The 17,320-nt window shown below is 35.5% G+C and overlaps 1 protein-coding gene across 5 annotated transcripts in view; it reads right to left on the reverse strand.

Annotated features, from left to right (window-relative positions):
- LOC105670299 (uncharacterized) overlaps positions 1-17,320 on the reverse strand; it is an 18,332-nt gene continuing 1,012 nt past the window's right edge. The window contains exons 3-13 of one of the 5 annotated variants that reach the window (XM_067354901.1): positions 15,729-17,283; positions 12,650-14,286; positions 10,551-11,156; positions 9,587-9,741; positions 8,594-9,178; positions 7,492-7,885; positions 6,660-7,046; positions 5,914-6,116; positions 5,674-5,773; positions 4,323-4,706; positions 1-4,176 (exon numbers count right to left, since the gene is read on the reverse strand). In XM_067354901.1, the coding sequence (XP_067211002.1) occupies positions 2,548-4,176; positions 4,323-4,706; positions 5,674-5,745 (2,085 nt within the window). In that variant the 5' untranslated portion in view covers positions 5,746-5,773; positions 5,914-6,116; positions 6,660-7,046; ... (4 more) ...; positions 12,650-14,286; positions 15,729-17,283 and the 3' untranslated portion in view covers positions 1-2,547. The other 4 variants (XM_067354900.1, XM_067354902.1, XM_067354899.1 and 1 more) reach the window with 4 other exon arrangements.

Genomic DNA, 17,320 nt, shown 5'->3' on the forward strand with positions numbered 1-17,320 from the left:
TGTTGCTATCGTATATTATTTAATATTCCAAAATAATCACATTATTGTTCTTAAGAAAAATTGCGTTCTTTTATTACACTCATACAAGGCAGGGGGTCTGTTGATATAAATTCATACGTGCCTACAATCAAGTTTTTTAGTTAATAAATGGACTATGTGTATTTGGCATAATAAGCATAACTTATTTAAAATAACTTCTCTCTTTGAAACTGATAAAAAGAAAACAAAATGTCTTTGGATGCAGTTTCTGATTCATAAGAGTTTTAAATCAAATATAGGCGTTCTCATACTTTACAGAAAATACTATCATATTAGAAATCGTATATTAACATTTTTCTTGCCTTATATACTGGACCACGTTATATACAATATATCATTATAGATCTATATATACTTCCAACACACACCTAAAGTCTAGGTGATATAGAGATTACAGTCTTAAAATCATCACTTTTGCTTTAATATGTACACGAACTGTATTACAACAGAAAAAACCTAAATATTAAATAAAATTCTTTTTTTGTACTGTTGAAGATTTTTAAGATTCGATACCTTTTCAAATATGTTAGCCATTATTTAAAAAAAAATGTTTTCAATAAGAAACGCATTAACAAATTTATATACATATACTGAATATAGAAAAACGTTACTAATTTAACATAGAAATTATTACACTTGAATTTATCATTTACTTGAATAAATTTTCATTTTTAATAAAACTTGTAAAATCGATCTTTTCAGATGCTATATAAAATACATTTTTCATAGTTACGCAGTAATTGTAATTAATGTTTAATGTCTAAATCTTATCGCCTGATAATGATAATTTGAAAATGTATGGGCACATATTCACATTCCACATGATCTTAGAATAAGTGTGATCACATAATATTTTTTCAGCTTGTAACATTTTAATCTGATCTTTTTATTAATCACATTCTCTTTGCTAAATGTAGATATGTGAATATGACCTGCAAATTCTCAAAGAACATTTCATTACGTACGTATAAATGTAATACTAAAATAACTATCCGATATCAAATATTTAAATTTGTGTATAGAGAAATTACGTAATATACACATGACTCACATAAAGATAATATTTGCCATCTATCTTTAAATCTTATATGCTAAATAAATGTTTATTTAGAAGAAATAAATTAACATGAGGGAGAAAAAGGTACGAGGTATTGCTTAATTATATGACATATAAGCGAATACGATTGGAGAAATGGGATGAATAGCACAAATTTCTCTTGCTTTTGGTCAATAGCATACTAAAAATCTAATGAATTATATACTTTTTATAACTATATATATATATTTTTTTTTCCAGAAACCTTCCTATGGCACACTTATTAATTGATAACTGCAAATTAAAAGCCGTTTAGTAGATCAATAACTTACTGCCGAGATATATATGTAGATACGTATATATAATTTTCTTGAATTACAACACAATTAATCGAGTTAGTAAACCTACGGTCCCATCTTATATCTATATCTCTATTTTTAGTAATTTCTTTTTCATATTTTATAGAAATATAAATAAGTCTTATATAAACGTAATATAATTTTCTTTGGTCTTATTTTTGTCCTATATCCTATGTATTTAATATAAATCATATATTTCCAGATTATTTTAAAATAGTCAGAGATTGTTGCAATTACTGGGCTAACAAGATATACTATATACAAAGCTGTTATAACAAAATTTTTTGATAGACACATAATAAAACGAAAACTTCATACATTGCATCAGTTAGATGCTATTCAATTCTATTTCTTCATACAGATAATTTTTAAATATATATATCGATAAATATTTTTATCAGAAATTAAAACAATCTCATAACTATGTTTTCTTATATACATGAACTGTCACAAAAAGACAAAAAACAAAAAAAAACAAAAAAAAACTAACAATAAGACTGAATTTTTTAAATGTCAAAATTGCGCCATAGAAACAAAAATTATAATCCTTTTTAATCTTATACATAGAACTATTTCATTTCTATTATATGTATTATATTCCACGAATGTATATAAGCACATAAAGCAATTAATGAAATTAACAATTATTAATTTAATACTAAAAATTATATTTCAGTCAAGTATAATAAAATTCCATACTACATTACATTTTAAACAGTCTTATTGTTTTGATGACAGACCATGTAATAAGTAGTCAATATTTTTGAAGTTTGATACAAGTGAGCATTCATTCCATACCTACAGCATACATTCCGTACAGTTAATGTTTTGTTGGCAAAATATATTTACATAGTAGTGTCCAGCTAGCTCTTAAACCATTCAACAAATCTATCTTCTGCCCGATGTGTGTATACACCAAAATATTTAATCTGTCAGAATAGCCGCTTTGATTCTCATTCCTGTAGTATTAAAGTACAAAACCGTTCGATTAAAGAGCAAAACCATATAAGAAAATATTTTAGCGCGTCATAAAGTTTCTCTTGCTTATACAACCACGATTTTATGATTGTTACCATTTGGCAAGAGAACATAATAGACACGCTTCCCCTTATCTCATTGAAACTCTTGTATATTAGTATGATACTGACTGTTGGCGAATGATCCATTAGCCTGTTCATTGCGTTCGATAACGCTTTGCATTTCGACAGTCGATTCATTACTAGATTGTCCATTATTGTTATTTAAATTCCCAGCATTATTCGTCACTACATTAACATTATTTGTAGTATCCGCTTGCTGCGACTGTTGCTGTTGATGTCCATTTAAACTATTCTGAGAGTTATTGTTATTTTTTGATCTGTGTCTGAGTTTATGTGTATTAAGATATTGTTTGACAGCGAATGCTTTGTGGCATATGTCGCATTTATACGGCAATGGATCTGAACAGTTCATACCGTCCGGGACAGTTGTTGCATGCGTAGTTAAATGCATCACATAATAATGTTTCACAACAAATGACTTCCCACAAGTTTCGCAAATATAAGGGCCAGACACACCATGCGTTTTTCGATGTTTATGGAGATTATCTTTGCGCGAGAAACTTTTACCACACATTTCACATTCATGCATCTTTTGTCCGGTATGAGATACAGAATGCCTAACCAAATGTTCCTTACGACTGAAAGCTTTTGCACATGTTGAGCACACGTATGGCCGCTCACCAGTGTGCAATTTTCTATGTTGAAAGAGATGTTCTTTCCGTTTAAACGGCTTACTACAAATGTCACAGCTAAATGAATTAACATTCGTTTGCAAAGCATCCTCTTTGCTTGTAGCTTCGTTGGGTGGTTCATTTATAAGTGTCTCAACATTACAATTGTGACTGCTCATTTGATTTAATGAAGGAAAGCTTTTACCACAATCGCGACAGATAGTGTTGTTTCTTGTAGCCTGCTGAAGTACCTGAGGATTCACAGTGATCAGAGAGGTTGGTTCCGATCCTGATCTAATCCTCAGAAATTCTCTGATTTGTTCGATTGAGTTACGAGACATTCCATCCTCAGATGATGTTTTTGCAAATTCCTTAAATTCTTTTCCGTCATCTCGAAGTGTCGTAGTCGCCAATGGAGTTTCTTTGAAACCCAAATTTAGGAATACTTCTGGCGTTGCCTGTATTGTTGTATAAGTTTGTACACCTGGATTAGGAGAATCATCTTTCTGAGTCTCGGATTGTATTTTCTGTATAATTTGTTGATTCGGTTCCATCTCTGTTTCAGTCTTAAGAACTACATTGTCGTTTTGATGTACAACCGGTGTCTCTTGCTTCACTACAAATTCTTGCTGTGTTACAATTTGCACTTGTTGTTTCTCAAGCTGTTGAAGTCTTTGATGTTTCTCAAATTCACGTTGTTGTCTCTGCAATTGTTGAAGCTGCTGTGATATCTGTGGCTGTCCCTGTTGATTAACTTGGCTTTGATTCTGCTGTTGAGATAATTGAGCTGGCTGGTTCAACTGTTGAGAAATTGGCCTCTGGGATTGTACTTGCTGGTTTATTTGACTATGATTCTGTATTTGGTTCTGAACTTGTTGTTGAATTGCAGGAGATTGGTTTTGCGTGTCACCGATTTGATTTTGCGCTTCATTTGATTGTTGCGACGATACTTGAGATGTCTGTTGTTGGTAACTGTAATGAGTTTCTGCCGTAGCTTCTACAACAGCCGCTGCTACACCACCCGGTTGCATCTAAATACAAAAAGTATTTTATTACTTTTGAAATAAATGCAATCCTATTTATGAGAAATACATATAGAACATGTTTAATACAAAAATTTACTATATGTAATATTAAAGTATTACTTAAATCAAAAACGTTAATTATTTTTACAGACCTGCATAGCACATTTGTACTGCTGCACTCTAGCTTGAACTCCACTGATGATTTGTATATTAGAAGCATTTATATTGCTAACTACAACAGGTTGCTGATGCTGTATTGGTTGATCATTATTTATTATTTGGCCTCCTCCTGCTGTTGGCACCTTTTCCATTGACTTTAAAACCTCATCCTCTGGTGTCGATGGTCTTTCTTTTTCAATATTCTTCACGTAAACTTTCCCTTCTTTTAGAAAATCATCAGAGAAACGCAGTGAGGTGAAATAGGACTCCAACATACCCTCAGCATTAACTACAGTTTCTCGAAATTCTATGTAATTCTCCAGCTTCGTGACACACTCGTGACATACAATTTTTGGTAATGAGTCCTCTTCCAAAACCTTCAAGTTAATAAAAATGCAATCAAATTGTATGCACTTATTGTAATCTTAAAAACAATAAAATTTAATTATTTTAATATACAATATTTTACGCTATATTAATACTATATATTCTTTTGGGATCGAGTTACATTAAAGAAAAATTTGCAAAGGTGATATCCAGTCTATATATAACCTATAATTTATATTATGCTGTTTATGCTTATCACTTCTATATAAAAAATCAAATTTTTCTATTGCTGACAAAGTAAATTAATAAAGAAAATTATTATATTTGCCTTATAATTTAATTAGAATATTAAGTTGCTACATTGCTCATGATAAAAAAACCATTACAAAGGTTGTATGTGCTACATCAGCAATTCATATTCGATCAATTTTCACTAAGACAGTTGATTTGATTCTGCTTATTAACTTTCCAAGAAAAGCAAGATCATGTTTCATCTTTCTACTCTCATGAACTTGGTAACTCTCTTATATTGCTTATGAGCAACAGATAAAAACATAATACTGCTTTATTATTTCAAATACTGCTTTAAGATTTCAATTGGTCTTTTCATAATGCGTAAATAAAGAAGCAAAATCCTACTATATATGAAAAACACATAACATTTAACAATGTATATTCATTCTGAACAAAAACCTGTGAACATAAACCCATACGATTTCAAAGTTGAAATGTGTAAATCATTCGGTAGCAAGTTAATTGCATTATTCTGTTGTTTTTTTGCGGATTCTCGCGTAAAAGTGATTTCGTAAGCAGACCAATTGTTCTCGCACCACATCCCAAACAACGCAAATCTCCCAAATATCCTTTCACATATTTTTTGGACGTTCTCTGGTACATACATACTTTTACATTCATCGCGAAATATCGAATTGACAAACGGAATTGGCGAGCGAGCAAAATCAGGGAAGGATTCGTTGTAGATTGTCTGGCGACAATGTGCCAAACGAAAACGCTTACCTGTATCGGCAGGTACGCCTGTATTTTCGTCTGCAATTGCCGTCTGCGACCTTCGTCGCGGAATATATTCATCTTGTTGCCTTCGCTGCTAGTACACAATCTGCACAGTTCGTAATAATTCACTTTGCGGTATCCTGACATCGTTTTTCCCGCGATAAACACGGATCGCGATCGCCGAAAAACAATCGCGCGGAAGGAGAGAAGGCCCTCGATCGCGCGTATCACTGACGAAACACTTACTATTACAGACGACCGGCTTTACGGAGAGCTCGTGCAGTCGAGTTGCTGTACGCTGATGCCCTCTCAGAAATATTGCGGTTAAAATAAAAAGCAATAACTCAAATTTCGTCGATACGGTAATTCCGCGGCGAAGCGCTGCCACATAGAAACTTAGCCGCTACTTCAGGATCCTTTTGTACCTTTACATCGTAATCACCAAGTACCTAAAAGCAGATCAAAGATGTCAGAGGTATCTCTTGCACACAGTCGATAATTTTTCGGCAAGGATAATTGAATCGTAATCATTTGGATTTAGTAAACTCAGAGATCTGAGCTCGCACATTGCAGGCATTTTACTAATTCTAGCATTATTAATTTTTTCTTTTTAATAATAAAATTTTATAACTTATTTAAAAAAAATATTACATATAAAAGATCATATATTGTTTTTCTATTTTTAAATTATTAGTTTAAAAAAAAATCCAAGATTAATTCTTTATTTAGAATAAAATAAAAATATATCTGAGATTTGTGTGAAAGAAGAGAGAAAGAAAAAGGTACAAAAAATCAAGAAAAAAATGGAGAAAGCTTAAAAAAAGGCAGACCCAAGATCTACTCTACATTTCCTGCATTTATACCGTTCTGTTTTCTCAATTTTAATCTGGAATATCCGCTTATTTTTTAGACACAAAAAACATTGAAAATAAAAATAAAAAAATTTTAATCTTAAAATAAATACGCTGTACAAATACTTTGTAGATACGTACGCGGAGGGCATCGACCTTCTTAACAAGCTATGCATCGGAGAACGGATGGATGATAAATCTTTGATGGTTTCTAGGTCGTCGCCGAGAGAAAATCGTCACGTCGTGAATGACTCGTGAAACATCACGTGTTGGGCAACGCACTTCACGGCTTGAACCGCCTTGTACTTGTAAGATATTGCGTCATTCAAATCCGATCGTGCCTCGACCCTTTCGCGCCTCATTCACGCGCCCTTCTGTCTTTAGAAAGTTGCTTCAAATAGGACACGATATTACCGCGTGGCTGTGAATTACATCATCCTTCTATAATAATAAAGAACCGTGATATAGTTAGTAGTTGTATATTTTCCTATAGTTCCGTAAGTTCCAATTGCTCATCTCGTTTTAAATCTAAAAAAATGCAAAATTAGAATAAATAAATCTATTTATATCGGTTACTCTGATAGAGTAAAATATTTTTAATTAAAAAAATGACTTAAAGTAAAGAGTATGAAATAGAAAAGGGTGGAAATCAATAGAAGATAACAACTTTCAGTTGTTTGTTGCAAGAGAACATTTTAATTTAGCAAAATTTATTATTAATATATTTTTAATAAATTTTGCTGAAGTTTATTATATAAAAAATATTTAATAATAATTTATTCTATAGAATTAAATGTATCTCAGTGCAACCGAAATAGATTTCTCAGAACGCGAAGCATTTTTCAACTTGTCGTGAAAAAAACAAGCTCGTGTATCCGTCGAAATCATTAAGTGTGATGTAAAGGATTAAAAGTCACCGGAAACATACATGGCTGTCAACTGTGCAATTAGTTTGTTATGCGGGAAAACTTACCGTTTCCGGATAGAGATGCAACGAATTAAAATGAGCGTCGCATTCTTTTCGGGCGTTTCTCCGGACATCGACACGTGACGCATGTTACGCAATCTTCAAGGAGAAATCGGACGAAGTGGAGAAAGCTACTAAGCCCCTTGCCTAGTGGAGACGTCGCGGCCTTGAAGGGTAATGCACTACGGGCGCAATGCAACCGCCGGCATACATTGTTGCACGTGGTGGGTCGTTGACCTTTTCTTTCTCTCAGCATTTGACCCTTCTTTCCACTTTCTACTTTGGCGTCATTAAATAAAGATTCTTTCGATCCGTTCACGCATTAATCTCTTATCCGCATCCTAGTCTGTGCGCGGATGTCTCGAATTTGAACTGCACTCGACGCTGATGAACTTTGTTTCTGTAAAAATTATACCCACAAAAATGATGAGAGTTGCGATACGATATCATAGCAAATTTAAATATTAAACTAGAAAATATTTCAGTGATATTATAAGTTTGTAATGCTATTTGCAAGTTAATTAATCAAAAATTATAACTGAAATTAAAGTATAAAATTCTTGCCAAATCCTTTCTTTAATTAAAAATAAAGATAAGAATAAATAAAATAATAATTAAATCTAATTAAATATAATTTAACACAAAATCTTTGATCTAAGGTTATCACTTTAGATCAAATATATATGTGTTGGAAAGTTTTACAGCTTTATATGTAAATGAGGCTGTAGACCAGTTGTAGGAATTCTGTGATGAAAGTCAAATAAAAATGTTTGTGAATAAAATAATGACAGAAACAAAACTGATAGTTGCAGATTATTTCTGACATTACTTTATTCAGAAAAAAATTTTATTTAATCTTATATACATAATTTGGCACTTTGATATCTTGCAAAGACTCATCAGTTACACACGTGCATGCTTTTGTGCCAAATTCCAGTAATTAGACTGTTTCGCCGGTATCTTTCTTTTTTAATTGTCACAAGCGAATTATTTGCCGGTACAAATATCGTTAATTTTAAAATCAGTACGGTTAATTTAAATATTCGTATCGATATCGCAATGTCCACGAGTCAGCGAATAAATATTTTAACGCTTTCTGAAAACAAACCATCTTATTTCCGGCTGATAAGATTGCTGTTCCATCGCGAAGACATCGTTCCGTCAACCCCTCATTGGTGCATACCCCTAATAATCGGGATGAAAAGAAGTGCTTTGAAAGAGTCTGCGTTCCAGCTTGCGATTTCGGTTTCGGTGCGCAACTCGTTTCTAAGGTCGCTGCCTCTCGCTCGCTCTGGCATAGCTTAAAACAAGTCGCGTTGAGATTGGTCAAGGTACGACATCGCTTTAGACCCGCTCGCTCTTTCGTTCCGACCCCCTCCTCAGTCCCCTACCCACTCTTCTCCTTTTCATTTGCCTGTTTCGCTTCTCCTCCTCGCCACCACTGTCGCCGCCGCCGCCATCGCCTTCTCCATCTCCGGTTTTAGCTGGTCCATCTCCCTCTCTATTCTCTTGCCGTAGCAACGCCTCCCCTCGCTCTGCCCCACTCTCCTAATACGAACGCGCAGCTTCTCTGTTGAACGCAACCCCCGTTTGTACGTTTCGGGGGAATCGCAAGAAGAGAACGACGCACGTGTCGCTTTCAGGAGCGGCGCCCGGTAGTGCCTTTCGGCTTCAGAATATTGCAAATTCGGCTCTGTAAAAAAAATGTTATGTCAAAGAATTGATCGTAAACATCACCGAAATTGAATAAAACTGTTTTGAGTTTCTTGCGAATTCTTAACAGAGTTTTTTTTCAAATCCGATGTTTGTCTTTTTCATAAGCTATATTTAAAAATTGATGATGCATTATAAAGACATATTTTATGAATATTCTTGCTAATAAAAAATTTATCAATAATATTGTGTAATTATATATATTTTCTATTCTTTAATAAGATTACTATGTTTCTCATATATGTAATATTTTCTTTAACAATACTGATAATTATTCATGAAATATTTTTGCTATTTTTCTAAATAAAACTCAATATTCATCAATAATCACGTCTACTACAGAATGACAAAAATACGGACTTTTGCCGCAGGCATGTAACGAGCCTACCGTAAATTCAATTTGCTTCTGATGCTGGGGCTCGACCGCTCTCTGCGTAAGTATTGATCGCCAAATTTTCGCCGTATCTTCCCGCTTAGTGTCGCGAAGTCAAGGTCCCTCCGTGATACATAGGCACGTGTACGATATAAAGTAATCCATGTAATCTATATGCGCAGAATATTAGTCTATGTAAATTTTTGCCATTGCAACCTGTAAAAATACTTGACTTTCAAATAAACAATAATATAAATATCTGTATATCTACATTTCATTACTACGTCTATTTCAGAAAATCGGCACACTGATATTGTTAGATATTGAACATGGAACAAATTTTTGTTTTATTACATTAATGATATTACTTTAAAAAGCTATTTTGAAAGAGAATTTTGAATTCTCATACTCTTTTCCAAAATTTTTGCCGTTACATTTCTCAGAATATATTTAATATATAAAATACTAAATAATTATTTCTATTTTAATATGTATATTGTTGAGAAAAAGTAGACTTTTGATCGACCAAACAATTTATCAGTAAAGAAACATTTAAAATACTATATAATATATAATATATTACTCTGAACCACTAGCGGATCCTGGGGAGGGAGGGGGGGGTTACCCCCCCTTCCAAGTTAAAAAAAATCAATTTTGCTGGATCCGTTTCAAGAATCTTGGTAAAAAATGCATTAAAGCAGGTCAAAACCCCCCCTATTATCGACATCAGGATCCGCTAGTGCTCTGAACGATCTGAACAGTTTTATCAAGCATCTCAAATTTTGTGTACCCATGTTTAAAGCAAAAAATAACCAGGATATCAAAAAAAAACCTTATCGATTCAATATTAATATTCAAAGAATCGTAAATTTTTGTTCGCAACACGCAAAATTTCAGTCCGGAAATTACTTGGATTATTTCTGATTTATGATCCCTACCTGTTTCAGGAACAGTGTATATTATTCGCAATTTTGCTTACATGCGCCCAACGCCGAATTGTCAGGGTTTTACCCTGACGGGCCATTTCTATTATTCGAATCAACGAGGGCGTATCGACGAGGGGTTCCTATCGCGCGAAGCGTTTCGTCGCCGCTCGTGTGTATATGTATGTAGCGAGCGGATGAGAGAGCGCGAATCGAGCTCTTATCGCTCCCTTCCTCGCACCTCCCGCACCCATGTGCCTTCCCACTGCGCACATCTTCGGATCCCGCATTCGCCCTTCTCCCACCAACAACGGGTGCCGCACGTGGCGTCCAATGCCCCGCCGTGAGGCGCACGTCGTGGTTTCTACCGGGCACACGTGCATTGCGTCTACTGGGTCATTGCTCTCCGTCTCTGGCTCTCTCGCATGCAATATCGCTATGAGTAAGTCAGAACGAGTTGGTGCGAATCGGTGTGAGCGAGCTAGGAAGCCCCAACCCTTCCTCACGACACTTGCCGCATACTGTGCGGCATGACCACGACACGACAAATCGCGCCGAGCCGCGCAAAGCTCTTGTGCGTTGTCCTGCGTAACCGTGGAATGCTTGCGAAGCGTCGACGCTTGCAGACCGGCCGGTAGAAATTCAGGGATCCTCGAAACAAGCTGAAAAAGAGGAAGAAAACGTGAAAAATTAATAGAATTATCAAAATTCGATTTACAATTTTATAAATATATATGCAATAATAAAAATGATTACTCTATACATACACGCACACAATGAGAAAGCAAGTTACTAAATAAAATGCAAATATTTTGCCTTTTGCTTTATAACTTTAATCGGTTTGCACGACTTTGCACGACTTTGAACTTTGACGCTCATTTTTACGCTTTTTCGTTTCGCTTTATCTACATCGAAATTTGCAAATCTTATATCGAAATTTATTTTCATGATTAAATTACTATGATCAGCAATTTTATAAATAATATATTATTTATTTCTACCAGCGGTATATTCCTCTACTTAATTATTGCGCGATTCTCATTTGACTCTCAGTTTCTGCACGTGATAAGGCTTGCATGAAGAAAAAAAACCTCACTCGTACTTTTAATTAACGAACGGAAGCAAACTAGCTGCAATTGCATCGCGATACTGCCTGTTACGACATCACAGTGTCTATAGACAATATAAACAACACAGTGATACGCCTTGATTACCGTCTGTTACGAGTGCAGGAAATATCGTTTCGTAATAAAGGCCAATGTCATGGTAAATCTTTTCGTGTAATCACCGCTGTATTGTAAGCATATTATCGCGTCCTTGCAAATAATGTACTTATGCGGCTTTGTATCGCATTGCACCGAATGAGGCACTTGAAATTATCATTTTCATTTGACTCATTTCTATTATCTCTAAAATGAAAAGTGACAACAAACTAAATATTTAGCAATCTAACAAGAATTACATAATTTTAAAAGAAATATAAATTTACTGAAGCAAATTAGTTAAATTTTTCACACCTTATTGCATAATACTTTAATATTTACCTCAAACATATTAACTTTGAGATAATTTTTGAGATAAGAGTTATTATTTTTTAAACTTATTATTGTGTAATTCGAAGATATGTTAGGATTGTATGTTGAATGTTCTTAATTGCGGATTTTATTGGTTTTTTTTTTTTTTTTGCTGACGAATTGCTGCGCATTTCGCCGTGTGTCACATCATATTCATTCAAGGCCATCAGTCAGATGAAAACGCAAAATGTTCGTTATCTAATATTGATACGTGCCATAAGCGTTTTCGGACAATCAACACGATGAAACCCGCTTCGATTCCTCGTGTGTGAAGCATTACGTCAGACTCTATCGCCCCATATTATTCTACAATTCAAAGATCTGATTTATGACATGAAAGCTTACGCAATTACTCCATCTTGTTTTTTATCGCATGTCATATATGCATTACGTTTTAATTCTCATGACATATGCATAACGATGATAATTTTTTGTCTTATTACATGCGTCATTAAAGATAAGTGCCATTAAATAATACTACTTTCAATGTTAATACCGAAGAATGCAGTGTTTATGAGATAACTTAAAATTCATGATGATGTTGTTCACAATGACGGTTAATAATAGAATTAGAAGCTTACGTTCAAAGATAAAGATGGTTTAGATGAATTTCTAACGCACAACGCTCTTGGACTTTCCATCACTCGTTTGGACGGTGAAAGCGATTGACGAAAAAAAAAAAAAAAAATCACCGAACAATCCGGAACATCGTCGCACTCCATGCGTAAGCCATAATAATGCATCTCGCATTGTTTTGAGGAGATATCAGAGTTCTCGAAACTTTGTGCCCTCAAATTTTCTCCTGACTTTCCATTCTCGAATCCTTCGATGTTAACATTCCTGAATGTTTACAACAAAAACTCTCGGCGAATCTAAAATTTTAATATTGAATTAAAATAATATTAAAAAATAAATATTAGCATTATCATATTAAAAAAATTTTTAATATAAAATCTATGTGCCTCGACTTTGTCATTAAGAAAAAAAAGTTGCGATTATGGAAGTATTGATATCGCTCTGTACAATGATGAGAGCTGAAATACTTTGCATCGAGAAACACAAGAATCCACGAAAGTTTCAATAAACGAAAACAAAGACTTTAATCAGACTTCGCATTCGCATGCTTCCTCAGTACAATGTGAGTGTAATTCGACCCTTGTCTCCTGCTTCGCTCGCCACCCTGGCCGCTCTAATAAATTGCAGTACCGACCACGTGGATCATGCGCTACGCGACGGCGGGGCCTCGCGAAGGAGGAGAGACAAGGCAGAATGCGGTGAAAGCGAAAGACAGACGCGATTCTATGTACGCATGCAGCATACATATGCACGTATGCAGCCGTCAATGACGAACAGGACACGTATTATACAGTACCGTACCCTGTTTCCCTGTCGTACGTACAGTTTTAACTTTACAAATTGTATTCGAAAATTCTTAATTTATTAAAGTTGTTTAATTTTTTGACTTACGAGATATTTTCTCATGAAAAATCTCATAAGCATCTTTTAAATCGCCGACTATTTAATATATTTTTTTATTCAATGCAAATTTACTTATAAATTGCATTTAAAAGACGCGCACAAAACGAACTATCCATATGTGTTAATATATCATTATATCTGTTGAATAGAATGGCCAATGGTACTCTCAGTTCAGAATTAAAAATAGAAAATCAGTTAATGTCATGTAACCTACATTATTACATTACTAAGAATATATGCTTCTTAGAATACACGTGTCGAACAATAAAAACGTCTGACATATATTCCGCAAAATAAATTCGCGATTATCGTCTGAACATCGCAACATCATTGTTTTCGTGAACTACTAAAAAAGAAGAGATAACTTTATCCTTACCAAATAACTTGCAAAAGAATCATTAGGAGAAATCGATATTAGAAGCATCTCTCGTGTTTATGGGCTTTAGCGAAATCTACAAGAGCGTTTAACGCAATGCTGGGGTAAGCTCGCGCGCTCGTGCGATCAAACGCGCGTGTAGCGGTGTATCCATGATTCGCACGCGTGCAAAACGTCCACAGGTCACCGCGTCCTTTGCACCCTCTTTCTTGCTTCCCTTCGCGATCTCACTTCCTCTTCCTGCCACCCTTTGTCCCTTCTGCCTCGTCTTCGTTCTTCGATCTCACGCACTTTCTTTCTCTCTCTCTCCAGTTCCTCTCTCGGTTCTCTCTCTTTTACAAACAATGGCGTATCACACAGTTTCTGCAAATAAAATTTTAATATCTAAATGTTGCACCTAAGTTACGGATAATTTTTAGTAAGCAGTCTTAGCATTTTTTAATTAAATAAAGTTTTTTGCAGAAAATCAAGAGAAATCTCTTTGCAATATTGCAATTTTATGTTAAAATATCAACAATTTTCTACAACTTACATTTCTAATTTATGTTTAACATATCTAATATTAAATTCATGCTTAATCATCGGTTTAAGTCTGTTCAAGCTGATGAAATTGGTTGCAAGAGCGAAATTATGATTATTCATAATAACGTGTGAATTGATTAGGTAAAAAAAGAGCTTATCAACTCAAATTTTAAAATGAGAATCGTCAATCACGGCCTTTGAGAAACCATACACGGTAAAATCAACAACATACACATGATAAGTATTTTCGATTTGGATACCGAGCTTGATGCTATGCCATGAATGCGATAAGAGCGCTATAGATTAATATTGCTCGGAATACACGATAACACATTTACGAATTTAACAGAACATTGCGTTAATGTTAACTATACAATTTCGTCAATATTTGTTAAAATTAATAAAAATGCGCACAAGTTCCAGAAACTTAAATCTAACATCATGTTAAAAATGAGGGAGAGTTAACGATAATAATTAACGTCGAAATGTTATCGAAATTACACATTTGTATAGTGGGCACCGGAGTACGAAAGGGATAACATATCGAATGACGAAGGTTCAGTGAGCGCAGACTACGCCCATGCAATCTCCCGCGACCGTCGTCCCACCGTCCCGCTCGCCTCCTCGCCACGGAGAACTACACGCGCGAGGCGTATGCGCCGACCACGCCAACAGCCTCCACGTGCTGCCGAACGACACTCAGCCGCCCCAAATTGTAGGTCGCCGCCGTCGATTCGCGAGGAAGGGGAACGGAGGGCAGGCGATAGCACGACGACGGTCGGGGACGGGAAAGGGTGATGGAAAGAGAAGAGCAGAGGGGAGTCCGGATCGTGCGCCCGTGCGTGTGCGCTACGACCGTGATCGCTCGCTGCACGGCCAAGGAAGTAAACATTGTACAGTACGATTGGCCGGCCCCGAGGCGGCAGGTCTTTCGCTTTTCCTTCCTGTCCACTGTTTTTGAGAAGAGAAAGAAGATTCTTTTTTCTTTTTTTTGAAGTGTTTACGCGATTTTCGCTCACGAGTTTTGCTTCACTTCGAATTAATCTCTCGATCGTTGGATTGAAATCCGGATCCTTCTTTCGCCGAATCTCCCGCCGTTAACTTTCGCCGCCGCTACCTCTCATTTGGATGTCGCTAAAGCGAGAATCAGTGATAACCAGCGCCCAGAGAGTGGAATACGCCGAGGTGTAACGTGACGCAAACAGGTAAGTGCTTTAAATATTTTATCATTTCAATCTTACTATTTATCTTTTGGTTTTTAATATTATCTACCTTTCCTTTACCTTTAATATTATCTCCAAGCATATATCTTCCGGTGTTGAGATCTATATCATCTATACTTTGTCTTCTATTTTTTAACTGAGATAACAGATCTTCCGCTTTACAGAAACCGATTTCCTTGGCTTTCTTTCATCCACGAATTCCTAATAATTTACATATATATTTATTTTTTACAAATTCTCAGGTTATTAGATAAATCTTATTTCCACAAATTTTTCTATACAGAACTTTAGCTTGGATATATTCATTAATCTCATAAACTTATTTCCCAACTGTTAACAATGACAAAAATAAAACAATTTCATTAAATTAAGCCAAATAAGATACCTTTGCCAAATAAGATACCTAGATTGCATCTGTAATTCCTAAATGATCTTTTCTTCAATTTTGATCTCAAACCAATAAAAACCAAGGTATTATATCACGTGGTCTGCGATAAAATGTTGAAGAAAGAGCATGGTGACATATTGATAACACGGTACATTTTTAAAGCGACATGACAGTCAAGTAACCTGATCCAATCTTTTTCAAACCCAAGTTGCATCATATTTAGTTTCCAATAGCCCTCATTTCGTTTCTGGTACACATGAACCGATTGCACAAGAATCCTCTTTCCTGAAACATGTAATTGATTTAAAACTGTATATTTCATTTAAATGCATCACATCATTAAAAATTAAAAACAATTTTTACACATTTTTTATAGTAAAAATCTCGGCATATGTATAATATAATAAGAGTATTGTAAAAGGAAAAAATTATAGATCCCTTACATTTATAAACCTTAAAATCTAAAACTCACAAATTTCAACATGTCATTAGCGGATGTATAAAATGAGAATTAGATAATATTGTAATTTACGAAATCGCAACAAATGTTTCAAACGTTTTTGAAAAAAAAAAATAAAACTACGAGATAAAAGTTTGGTTAGTTTTCCTTGCTTAAAACAAAAGAATCTGTTTACTCGGGACATGAATAGGGCGAAAGGCGCGGCTCCATCATAAAATTCGGCTGAGTATCTTCCGGTCGTGAGCGGCGGCGGTTTGGTCGTAGGGCGAGATTTCCCCTCGGTACGGGGGATGTTTCCGTGGATCAATACGATTTTTGCGTATCCCTCTATGCGTGGCCATACTTGTCATAGGACGCCGATTAGCGGGGCTCGGCTTTCGAAGAAGAAGGCAGCACGAGTTGCGTCGAAAAAGAGGTAAAAAGGGAGGGGAGCGAAAAAAGAGCGTATCGTACGCGATTATCGTCGGATGTGTGTGCCGTAGAGCGCTCCTCTTGTGATGTAACTCGACGTCCTTACTGCGCGCCGAGTTGGACGAGGTCGGTGATCGCTATAAAAAAATGCGGTTCGTACACGTGGAGGCGGTCGCGCGGGTTTCGACCGCGGCGTGCGAAAGGCGGCTCGCGGCGGGGTGAGGCGCACGATGCTCTTGCGGCGCGACCGCCGACCACGCCCGCGGCCTCCCGTATCCGTCGTTGCATGATAACGCCGCGCGCGTGTGCAGGTGTTTTGTTCTGCATAGTGTAGCGTACTATTTTGGAGGTTGTACCTAATTCAGAAAACAAAAATATATTATCTACTTATTT

The sequence above is a fragment of the Linepithema humile genome, chromosome 5 (genome assembly GCF_040581485.1).
Source record: "Linepithema humile isolate Giens D197 chromosome 5, Lhum_UNIL_v1.0, whole genome shotgun sequence".
Taxonomy (NCBI): Eukaryota; Metazoa; Arthropoda; class Insecta; order Hymenoptera; family Formicidae; genus Linepithema; species Linepithema humile.